Source organism: Nematolebias whitei, chromosome 11 (assembly GCF_014905685.2).
Source record: "Nematolebias whitei isolate Nwh7 chromosome 11, NemWhi1, whole genome shotgun sequence".
Lineage (NCBI taxonomy): Eukaryota > Metazoa > Chordata > Actinopteri > Cyprinodontiformes > Rivulidae > Nematolebias > Nematolebias whitei.
Window position 1 is genome coordinate 30,614,046 of NC_056508.1, and position 12,110 is coordinate 30,626,155.

General features: G+C 38.0%; 1 protein-coding gene across 1 annotated transcript in view; it reads left to right on the plus strand.

Moving 5' to 3' along the window:
* Positions 1–37: 37 nt before the first annotated feature.
* LOC119417620 (low-density lipoprotein receptor-related protein 1) overlaps positions 38–12,110 on the plus strand; it is a gene marked incomplete in the record, with an annotated part of 99,635 nt that continues 87,562 nt past the window's right edge. Inside the window, 1 exon segment of the mRNA XM_037684867.1 lies at positions 38–587. Coding sequence (XP_037540795.1) covers positions 515–587 — 73 coding nt within the window.

A 12,110-nucleotide genomic window follows, 5' to 3' on the forward strand; every position in this document is an offset into this window, starting at 1 on the left:
GCACGAGACCACCAGAGAGGGTTGACCAGCCACTCGTGCACACACAGGCTCAGGGAGACGTTCGCGCTCCAACGGAAAATTTTACGTTGTAATTTTCCTCTATTCTTGAAGTTTGTCACAGAGCGAACTGGACAGAGGTTTTTTTGTTTGTTTGTTTGTTTGGTTGCCTTTTTTTTTTTCTTTTTGAACAGCGGGCTGCTCGGTGTATCTGGCAGCACAGAGGGACCCCGAGAAGCTGAGAGAAAGGTTACCATCATGTCTGAACGCCAATAAACAACAATTGTAAACATACATGACTGTGCTGCCGCTTTGCTAGTTTTAGCCTAATTGGATTTTGTCTCCTTTTGTTGCAAGAAGAAGAAGAAGCGCGCGTGGGCTCTGGAGGCACCAACCGCACCCCGGACCAGGTTCGGATGAGGTGGTTGATCGTGGGGCTCTTTGCTTTTGGAAACCCGGCCAACTTTTCCATCTATTCCGTCCTCTAGCAGCAGTGCCGTCGGGCATTGCTCGGGAGATGGCGATGAGGTGGTTCTTCTTGGGATTTATTCTCTGCTCGGAGGTCACATTTGTTAACGGTGCAACCATAGGTAAGGAGCAGCTTGTTGAGTTTTATTCTGTTTTCAAAAAGGGGAGCATAACCCCCCCTCATCTGTGCACACACAGGCCTGCATGGCCACAGGCGAATAATAATAATAATAAAAAACCGTTGCATTTGTAATAAAACGGGGCTCACCAGTAGGAGATGACAACAAAAAGGCTGTTTATAGGAGAAAAGCTGTTTATTTTGGCCTAAAATGTGTTAAGTGTGTGCAGACAGGAAGGGCCTGAGACCACAGACAGTGCTGGAATATTCAGCAGGTAGTGTGACGACCTGTTTACCCCCAAAACCACACAAATCTGTTGCGAAATACGCGTCTTCATTCAGCATTTACCACCAAAAAAATAAAAATCAGTACGGCTGCAGCTGATGACGAACATTCAACCTAACCTAATGCTTCTAATCTATCCGTTTATAAAAATATATATTTTTAAAAGGAGCCATCGTTCAGCTCAGGTTTAATTTGTTTTCAGTTTTTTTTTTTTTTTTTTGACGCAGATGAAAACGGCTCTTTAATGGCGCTGTTTGTCCCGACGTGCAGCGTTTAAAGGCTGCCTGGGAATTACAGTTTATCGGTGACAGCTAAGGTACTCTCCGGGAGTGAAACGAATAGTCCCGCTTTTATCCTCTTAACGTCCCGGGAGCTCCTTAATGCCCCTGAATCCCTCATGGTAATTATGATGTATCAAATGCACCATTGCTCTGGCGACAATGCGTTGCAGACCTGTTGAGCTAACCTCTCTCTTGCTCTAAAATGTTATCCGTTTTGAAAAGAAAGTGGTATATTCTCTGTAAATGAATATTGAAAGCCCAAGGATTCCTGTAAAACTACAGCAGAATGTACAGGCCCTGCTCTGTTTTTTAGAAGATCTTAAGGGCTGACAAGTATGCAAGCTCCACCCTCCTCCTCCATCACTATGTAACATCTGGACACAGGCAGACCATTAATCCAGATGGGACTGAAAGGGGTTGGCTGAGGGGTGAAGCAAAGAAGCAGTCTGTACTGAAGTGGACACATTCAGTACTGTGCTCAAATCTTAGGGCACCCCTCATTTTTTATATACATTTAGCCTCCAAGGAGCCAGTTTGTCTTGTGGTCCTTTTAAGTGGTCTTCAGCACTGGTTATTAAGGCTTGTAACTGTTTTTATTTATTTTTTCCAAATCAACTTTTATTTTTATTTAACTCGTTTACTGTATTTGTTTTTGCTAAAGACACTTAACTCAAACCTATTTAGTTCAGTAAAAATAACCTAAAGTTTTTACAGATAACTGAGTTAAGAACAATTTAGAATGAGATCTTTAGGCTTTTGGCAAGCAGCCCCCCCCCCCCCAAAAAAAAAAAAAATCCACATTTTGTTTCTATTTATCTCCCACTTCTAAAAGGCAAATGTGCACAATAATGTTTTTGCCAGTTTGACTCTTGTGTGCAAGTTTCTGTCTGTTACCAAAATATCACATGAACTACTGAGCAAATAAATTTTAATGAAACTTGCAGAAAGAAGAAGAAAGTGCTATGTGTTGTCATCATTGTATGTTTCCATACAATGACGAAATTAGTTCTCTGCATTTAACCCATCACACGTGAGATACACCAGGTGGAGCAGTGGGTAGCTATGTAGGCATCCGGGGAGGAGTTACCGTAGTTTTCGGTCTATAAGTTGCAGTTTTTTTGCATAATTTATATGCCCTGCGACTTATAGGCCGAAGCAATATATTTATGGATTTTTTGCCATATTTATAAACCATTTGTTAGCTGAGATATGACAATTTTCATTCATTCTGACTGAAAAAAATAGCAGTACCACTTTTAGCCACTTGATGGCAGCAGAGTAGTAATAGCATTATGGCATGCTGTTGTATCATGTAATAGGTAAACGTGGCTATAATGACAAATACAAAAAAGTTCAAGACAAAACAACTGGACTTTATTTATTATACTTTATACTTTCTTGTTTTTTCTTTAACTTTTTTGAATTTACCATATTCTGGATGACTGAGAATCTCCACCAGCTATTAATGACTCAATCAGCCTGCCATATCCTCCCCACCTTCATTCTGCTCATTGCTTGGAATTGTCAAAAAAGCTGCACCGCCCTGGCAAAATGCAGCCAATTTGACCATTGAAGTGCATTTATTAAGCAAATTTTAGAATGAGACACGTCTTTGTTACGATTTTGAGCAAACAAATAATTGTTTAGCTGCTTTGCTTGTTAAATTTTGATTAAACAAGTTGCGTTCCTCCTGCTTTTTTTCCTCCTCGTCTGCGGGCTCCCGGGAGCACCTCGGCAGCGAAACTATTTTTGAAATGCAGCTGAGTTGACCATTAAAGTGCATTTATTAAGCAAATGTTAGACTGAGACACATTTAATATAATTTTGAGCAAACCAATAATTGTTTTTAAGTGTTAATCTTGTTAAATTTGCACAGAGATTCGTTGCGTGCACGCGTTTACTTCCACGTATCGGGTTTTGAAAATCAGCTGATTTGACCCTCAAAGTGCATTTATTAAGCAAACGTTAGATTGAGACACACATTTACTATAATTTTGAGCAAACAAATAATTGTTTTTAAGTGTTAATCTTGTTAAATTCTTGTTAAAGTCTTCCTGTGCACGCTCCTGCGGCCACCATTTGGCCGTCCATCGATTTTTTTTTTTGACACAACACATTTCCAGGTTCGTCCCACATTTCCAGGTTGTCAGCGGTGATGCGTAACAAACGTGACGCATCAGCGGTGACACATAATAGATGTGACGTATACGGCGAAGCGACATATTTATGGATTTTTCCACTTTATTAGACAAATATGGACTGATGCGACTTAAAGGGCAGTGTGACAAGTACGCCGGAAAATATGGTAGGTGTCTTGCGCAAGGACACCATGACATGTAGGCGTGGCCGGGAGTTGATCCTGCAACTTTCTGGTCCCAAGTTGGCTGCTTTGCCTCTACGCCACAGAAGTCTCCCAAGTAATTGTTGGATGCAAAATTGCAAATCGTCCATTGATTACCTTGAAGTAAGCACAATTCAAGATGATCGCCACAGCCAATCAACAGTAGCTAACTTAAAACAACCATAACACACTTAACTTGACAGAATTTGAGCTAAAAATTTCATGTGGTAGTAACTGAGAGTCATTCCCAACACGTACCTCGGAGCGTGTCACACCTAACACACTTCTAATAGTATTTTCAAGGTTTGACCAAAATGGTTACAGCTGCCATTTCTCAACACAAGATTATTTTACTCCAAAAGACTAACAAAAAAGGCAGCAAACAATATTCGTTCCTTCACATATTCTAGGCCTTTAATTCTGTCAAGAAATCTTTGAAAAATGTCTAAAAACAACAGTTTTACAAACCTTATAGCATCCTATGTGCCTTTCTGGACTGCAAGTAATAATGTTAAGATTAATATCTAGTTCAGATAATTTCCTGTTTTCTATTCGCCTAAGGACATCCATGATTGTACAATAGGAAAAACAAACGTATTTCGATTTGATACTTGCCTCCTTATCAAGGAATCTAAAGCGAAATTTATTTTCATTAAAAAAAAATCTGAAAGATTAAATGATTGTCCTTGACAATATACAGAACTGTAAACATCTTGATGGTTGGTTTGTTTAATCTATTTGATCTAAACCTGTTGAGTTTACAAAAAAATGCACAATGTACCGTGGAGAAGCTTTTTGTATTTTTGATAGAGTCTGAGCTACCGTGCCAATTGCTACCGCAATAAAAAGCCAGAGCTCTTAATTGAATCTTTGTCAGTGTTTATTAAAGAAAACATGTTGTCATCAGTTCTTGGATGCTACCAGGGCTTTTCAGTCATTAGAGGAGTGGTTTGGTTATGTTCTCTTGGACCAGCAGAACCACAAAACCAACTTGCCCCTCTGTTGTGGTTGGTTCGATTGTTTTAAAGCTTTGAACCTTTTGCTGAGAGTTTAAAAGTAAAAGCTGACTTTCTTCAGGTGAGACTGGACAATAAATGTTTCTGTTTAGCTATGTTTTGTTTGTTTGAATTTAATTTGATACTGATGATGTTGGGGTTTGTGTTTATTGTTCACTATCTGTTGATGAATTTCCTCAGGTTAGAAAATTCAGAATAAAATGTATGGAAAGTGATTTTTAGCATTTAACAACAAATGATCAAACATGACTGTTTCCAGGTTTTAAATACAGTTTTCTACAACAGAACGTTTTGAAATAAAGCTGAAAATTACAAACCGGATTCCAAAAAAGTTGGGACACTAAACAAATTGTGAATAAAAACTGAATGCAATGATGTGGAGATGGCGAATGTCAATATTTTATTCATAATATAACATAGATGACAGATCAAAAGTTTAAACTGAGAGAATTTATCATTTTAAGGGAAAAATCTGTTGTTTCCAAATTTCATGGCGTCAACAAATCCCAAAAAAGTTGGGACAAGTCCATTTGTACCACTGTGTGGCATCCCCTCTTCTTCTTACAACACTCAACAGACGTCTGGGGACAGAGGAGACCAGTTTCTCAAGTTTAGAAATAGGAATGCTCTCCCATTCATGTCTAATACAGGCCTCTAACTGTTCAATCGTCTTGGGCCTTCTTTGTCGCACCTTCTTCTTTATGATTCGCCAAATGTTCTCTATAGTTGAAAGATCTGGACTGCAGGCTGGCCATTTCAGTACCCGGATCCTTCTCCTGCGTAGCCATGATGTTGTGATTGCTGCAGAATGTGGTCTGGCATTATCGTGTTGCAAAATGCAGGGTCTTCCTGAAAGAGGTGACGTCTAGATGGGAGCATATGTTGTTCTAGAACCTGAACATAGTTCTCTGCATTAATGGTGCCTTTCCAGACATGCAAGCTGCCCATGCCACAAGCGCTCATGCAACCCCATACCATCAGTGATGCAGGCTTCTGAACAGAGTGTTGATAACAACTTGGGCTATCCTTGTCCTCTCTGGTCCGGAAGACATGGCGTCCCAGTGTTCCATAAAGAACTTCAAATCGTGACTCATCTGACCACAGAACATTCTTCCATTTTGCCACACTCCATTTTAAATGACCCCTGGCCCAGTGCAAATGTCTGAGCTTGTGGAGCTTGCTTAGAAATGGCTTCCTCTTTGCACTGTAGAGTTTCAGCTGGCAACGGCAGATGGCACGGTGGATTGTGTTCACTGACAATGCTTTCTGGAAGTATTCCTGAGCCCATTCTGTTATTTCCTTGACAGTGGCATTCCTGTTTGAGGTGCAGTGACGTTTAAGGGCCCGGAGATCACGAGTATCCAGTAGAGTTTTACGGCCTTGACCCTTACGCACAGCGAATGTTCCAGATTCTCTGAATCTTTTGATGATGTTATGCACGGTTGATGATGATAACTTAAAAGTCTTTGCTATTTTACGCTGGGTAACACCATTCTGGTATCGCTGCACTATCTTTCTGCGCAACAATGGTGGAATTGGTGATCCTCTTACCATCTTGGCTTCTGAGAGACACTGACACTCTGAGAAGCTCTTTTTATACCCAGTCGTGTTGTCAATTGACCAAATTAGTGTTAATTGGTCTTCCAGCTGTTAATTATATGCTCAATTTCCTTTTGCCAGCCACTTATTGCTACTTGTCCCAACTTTTTTGGGATTTGTTGACACTGTGAAATTTTGAATCAACATATTTTTCCTTTAAAATGTTACATTTACTCAGGTTAAACTTTTGATCTGTCATCTATGTTATATTACGAATAAAATATTTACATTTGCCATCTCCACATCATTGCATTCAGTTTTTATTCACTATTTGTTTAGAGTCCCAACTTTTTTGGAATCTGGTTTGTAGTCGACATGGATTTGAAGCCTTATTAAATGTAACCCCCTACTAAATAGTAGGGGGTTACATTTAATAAGGCTAATAATACTTTGTTTGCAGCTGTAATGGTCACGGATTGTAACATAATCAAATCAGTAAATTTGCTATAGGGGATTTGATAAAGAAATGAGGTTATCAGTCAAGTTAATAATGGTTTATTTTGTATTATTTGATATTTTATTGTGAGAAATGGATCACACTCTACAAGTTTGTTTTTAGCTTACTATGCAAGAAATGCAACATTTTTCATTCCTCATGTTCAGTGTTTTTTAACATTGAGGCAAAAAAAAAAACATTTTTCATATATTTGAATTATTATCTATTTTTATACTACAGTTCTCATCTGCAACAGTACATTGCAACAGCTCTAATTCAGATGTCAAGGTTCTTTATGGTTATTTTCATAAACAAATTAACCCTCAAGATTAACAGCATCTAATAACAGGAAATTTCAGGTAATTGTGTCATTTTGTGACACACAAAGTGTAGAAATCCTGAAAACAAGTGAGGCCATCACTATGGCATCTCTTGTGACTCTTTGGCATTTTTGATCAAGTTGACTAGTGACCCCTGCGACCCGAGAAGGAAGTAACGGGTATAGATAATGGATGGATGATTTAACTTTGATTTGTTAGTAAATGCCAAAAACATTGGATTATTTTAGCTATTTGAAACCACAACTAATATTGATAGTTTCCAAACCAGCTTTTAACTTTCTGTATTCTTAGTTTAAAATTACATACATCACAACCTATTAAATGGAGTGGATTTATGTGGATATCAAAAGTTATTTGTGTTGATATTTTTGGGAAGTCTATATCGCCACAAATTTCAGAAGCAGAAGAACCCTGTTAGTGAAACGTCTCAGTGTGGGTCAGAAGCTGAATTCCTGATGCGTGCAGTGTGTTTGCACCAACCCCTTTTAACAGCACCTTTTCCTCCAGAACTGTCACTGGAAACATCTGCCTCAGACGTTCAACAGGACTTGGATTATTTCCTCTGAACATTTTATAGTGGAGCTGACAGAGGATTTATTGTAATTCTATCCATCCACAGTGTTTATCACAAACATATCACATAAATCAGATAAAACATCAAAATGACATACCAACATTTTTATCTCACAACGAAATATGGGATAAACAGAAGTTTTTGCGAGAAAATATAGTGAGGTGTACATCCTTTGCCATCCGTGGGATAATTTATATAGAGCTTATGTGCAGGTGTTTTGTAGTTTGAGCTACCGCTCTGAGTGGAAACAGTGAAATTATAATAGCAGATGGGGATTCTTGACTTTAGTCTGAGAATAGATCCTGCTTTTATCCCTGGATTTCCTCCTCTTCGTTGCAATCAACTGTGACAAGAAGGTAAAACCAGGTCAGCGTTAATGTATTTGTGTTTTTGCCCACATACTGTAGGCGTGAGACGGCGACAGCAGTGTTTGTTGACTGAATTGCAGGGGTTAACAGTAATTGGTGTTTTCTGCGAGCTACATCACTATTTACCCGTTTTAAAACCTATGATCCTAAAAAGGAATGTACTGGCTTCTTTAATTAAAGTTGGAAGTGTAGGTTTATCTTAATTCAGCCCTTTTAAGTTTCACTTTTTTCAGATAATGAATCATCAAGTTTTCTGTAGATTTTATCTTTCTGTTCAAGTCTAGAGTCAGTGTGGCAATTTGATTTTAACTTTTATTTTTGCTGTTCATTTTCTTACCCTCATTTATTTATTATTTCTATTTTCAACTTTCTTGACCACCTAACTTTTTGCTTTGTTTATGGAAGTTCTTTGCTGTTCTTTATGTTTTGGGCTATGTCTTTATAACTTTTGCACACTCATGTGTAGACGGCAGTTACTTCTGACTTGTCTGAAAAAATTGATTAATTTTGCACCTGATGAGTAGAGAGAGTCTGATTTTTGTAGCTGGGCTTCAGTTAGTTCAAGCATTCATGCACAGCGTCAAAGCTGTTTAATGAAAGTTACAGAATAGTATATGTACTCATAAAAGACATTTACAGTGCCTTTGTTGAGAAACATGGTGCAATAGCAGTGTTTCCTTTACCATTATTATCCAAGGAGGGCGCACTGCCCTGCCAACAGAACTGAGCACCCTGCCTACCAACATTACCCCCTGCCTACCGCCCGTCGCCGAAAATCCTGCTAAAAGTCAGGGAGCGGAGATTGTCGCCATAGGATAAGTGGCCTCAACCTAATGTAGCACTCTGCTCTCTAACCCCACATGACATGCACCCTTCCAAGGCATTTATACAGTAATGGTAATCTAGTACGGTAATAGATTTGTTGTGTGTCTGTTTGCAATGAACAGGTTAAGTTTTATTGAAACTCAAAAAGCAATCGTTGGATGTATATCTACTGTAATGGTAAATGGACTGCCTTTCTTTCTTATCGAGATACTCAAAGCGCTTTACATTACAATCTGTGCCCTCATTTACCCATTCATACAGCACTGTAGAGCTCTACAAAGCTAATGGAACAAATCATTCTAAAGAGACTAATCAGTGCTTTATATCACATTCATACACCGATGAGACACACATCAGAGGTTATGAAGGGTTCATTGTCTTGCCCAGGGACAAATGACCTGACTGAAAATTGTTGGATTGTATACCTGGATTATTGAGCATGGACTTTGTTGGTTGCCCAGGGACACTTCAGCATGTGACTGCTGGTGGACTCAAACCCCCAACTCTTGCATTGGAGGATGAGTGCTCTAACCACTCAGCCACAGCCGCCTGTACAACTTGTGAACTCATTTCAAGATGGTTGTCTCAGCTGATTTACCTTAGTAAATGCAAAACTCACTGCAACTCAGACAATTTGACCAATATTGAGCTAAAATTTGCTGTGTGCAAAGGCAACGGCAATATGCATTCTCTTCAAAGAATTTATTTTATTAATTTTTACTGCATTTGGTTTAAAATCATCAAATAGTTTTTTGTTCCATAACCTAATCATTTATACAAGTATAGTAATCCCTCACTATTCCTACTAGGCGTTTTTTCACTTATCGCGGGTCTTCAGGGTACGGATCCCTTGCGATAAACAAGGGACTATACTGTATTACATCCGACAATTCATTTCTGAGAGTTTCATTAAAACCAATCCAATGGTTCATGAGATATTTTGCTAACAGACAGACAGGGTTGATGCCAATACTTAATGTTTTTTGTAATATTGCCATTTTTGTTTTTTTGATCAGATGTGGTTGCCATATTGAATTGGGTACATTTCAAAAGTTAATCAGTTGTAGCTGTTCGTCCAAGAAATACTTTGAGAGTTTGAGTTGGATTAAAGTCTGTCTAGGTTTTCATGAGGTATTATGATGAATAGACACACACAAAGGCAGTTGCACAATTTCCTGCCTTTTGTGATGGCATTGAGGCATTCAATAAAAAATTGGATCCTGCTGGTCCCACAGTTTCATGTTTTGGCTGTATGTTTTACAGTGTAAGTTAAACATTTTTTTTTTCCTTTTTTTTACAAGTACAAAACTCTTGTTGGATGTGGTGTTCTCAACAATAAAACCATTTTTGTTGGCTTTTATTTGATAGAAAAAGCTACTCATTGGAAACATTGACTCACTCATGCTTGCATTGTCTTGTTATCTGTTCTTTACAGAAGGTCTAAAGATCATTCATCAAAAGTTTATGATCTGACATCTAATCAAAGAGATCATTATCCAAAGTAAACCTCATCTTTGTTTGGTGAGCCATTCATAGCAAATAATAAACGACCCAAAATGGAAGAAGCGGGTAAAAGATAATGGATGAATGGTGGATGAATTCCCCTTTTCAACTTTTGTTTGAGTGATTCTAATCAGGGGAGTCACTATTAAATATCTGTACCTTAGTACAATCTCATTACCCATAAACTGCATTAAATCATGTTGTTTAGGAATATAGTTTTCTGGTTCTTCATTCTTAGTTTTTTTTTTTCCTGGTAGCTTTAAAGTTCAGATTCAAACCAGGATTTACAAGTCTCTTGAGTTACAGAGAATGCCTCAGCTAATGTGGTCCAGTCTTCATTTTGCGGCTCCCATATTCTGTTTTGATAATAGCTGAATATGGGCTGACTATTTCTCTGCGGTTTGTACAAAGCTGTGCTATGTAGAGTCTTAAGGATGGGTGTAGAACAACTTTCTTCTGGCAGGCAAAATGAGCCTGTTTTAAGTTTATTTTTAACAATCCCACTAACTCTGCATGCATTCTTCTGGACTGTATTTTAATGAGAGCTCCTGCAGTCTCATTAGGTTATATGAGGTCAAAGTTGTCCTTTTTTGTTGGGAAGTGGCACAGTGGCACTCAAGCTTCTTCTATTTAATCATGTTAATCCTTTTAAGCACATAGTCTAAATAAGCCTGTGAACTGTGAGCTGGTTTTACTGGTTTTGTGCCCGCCTATGACTTGACTTATACAAGAGATAATTTCCACTGCATGGGGCACTGCACAATGTCATGTAGAGAGATTTCTTAATTGTTACTGTAATGGTGAGTGGAATAAATGAGATGATATTTATCACATAAAAGTATTTCTTGCTGTTCACTGTTTTACACCAAAAATAAGCAAACATTTGTTAAAAAATGATCTGCTTTTCTTGGAAAGTTATCAATGTGCTGGTAGTAAAGAAAAAAATAAAGAAAGGCTTTGTTTTCACATGTTTGGCTTTTTTTTTTTTTTTTTAATTTGGGGTTAACCATTAGTACCGTAAAATCCAACTAAATTTAGTACAGCATAATTTGTGACTTTCTGCACTTGACATAATGGATCTAATTGCTTACAGTTTGTAGTTTGCTTTTCTTTTTACTTCTCTACAAACCTGGAAGACCTGAGTTGAACAGAACAGGTTGAGGTGATGAGTGATGAGAAATGGTCCTTTCTCATCATATCACTGTTATTTATTACACACAACAAGATTAAAGTGTCCTATTTATTTATGCCTTCATGTCATTTCACGTTACCATTTCTGTTGGTATCATTTAACAATATTTAGCAAAATCCATTCTATGTTGCTTAGCTTTTAAATTATCTGCAAGGTCATTGGGTACACAGAGTACTAATGCTCAGTGTAAGTGGTTGAACTAAAGTTTAAAAAGCTATTAAAGCAATATTTAATTTAATTTATCAAAAAATTCCAAACTTCCTAGTCAGAATTATGATTGTGTCTGTTTGCAATAAATCAAATGCACAAAATAAACATTACTGTATAGCCAAAAACAACTTCCTAAATCATAAAATTTCAATAGGTTTCTCTTGAATCAGAAAACAAACTATTCCTCTACACCACTATGTCTTTTTGAGGCACTGTTACACATATGAAACCAATTAGAAGGTGCTGGAATGTGCTGGATGGATATGTAGTTGATCTGTGGATTCAGATGGCCATATTCAGGCAGGAAGAGGAAAAATAGGTCAGTGTTGCGTCCCAGCTGGTGTTGGTGTCTGTCTGGAGGCCTCTATCTCTTGGTTGCTGAATTGGTGTGTGCCACAACACCATTTACTTAACCACCCCATACTGTACCAGCCCAAAAAGTTCCTTCCAACCTTTGAGATGTGTTTTTTAAATTATATACATACAAAGTGATGCTTAAATGACACCTTGTGAATGAAACTACTTGTGTGTACTTTATGTGTAATGCTTTCTGCT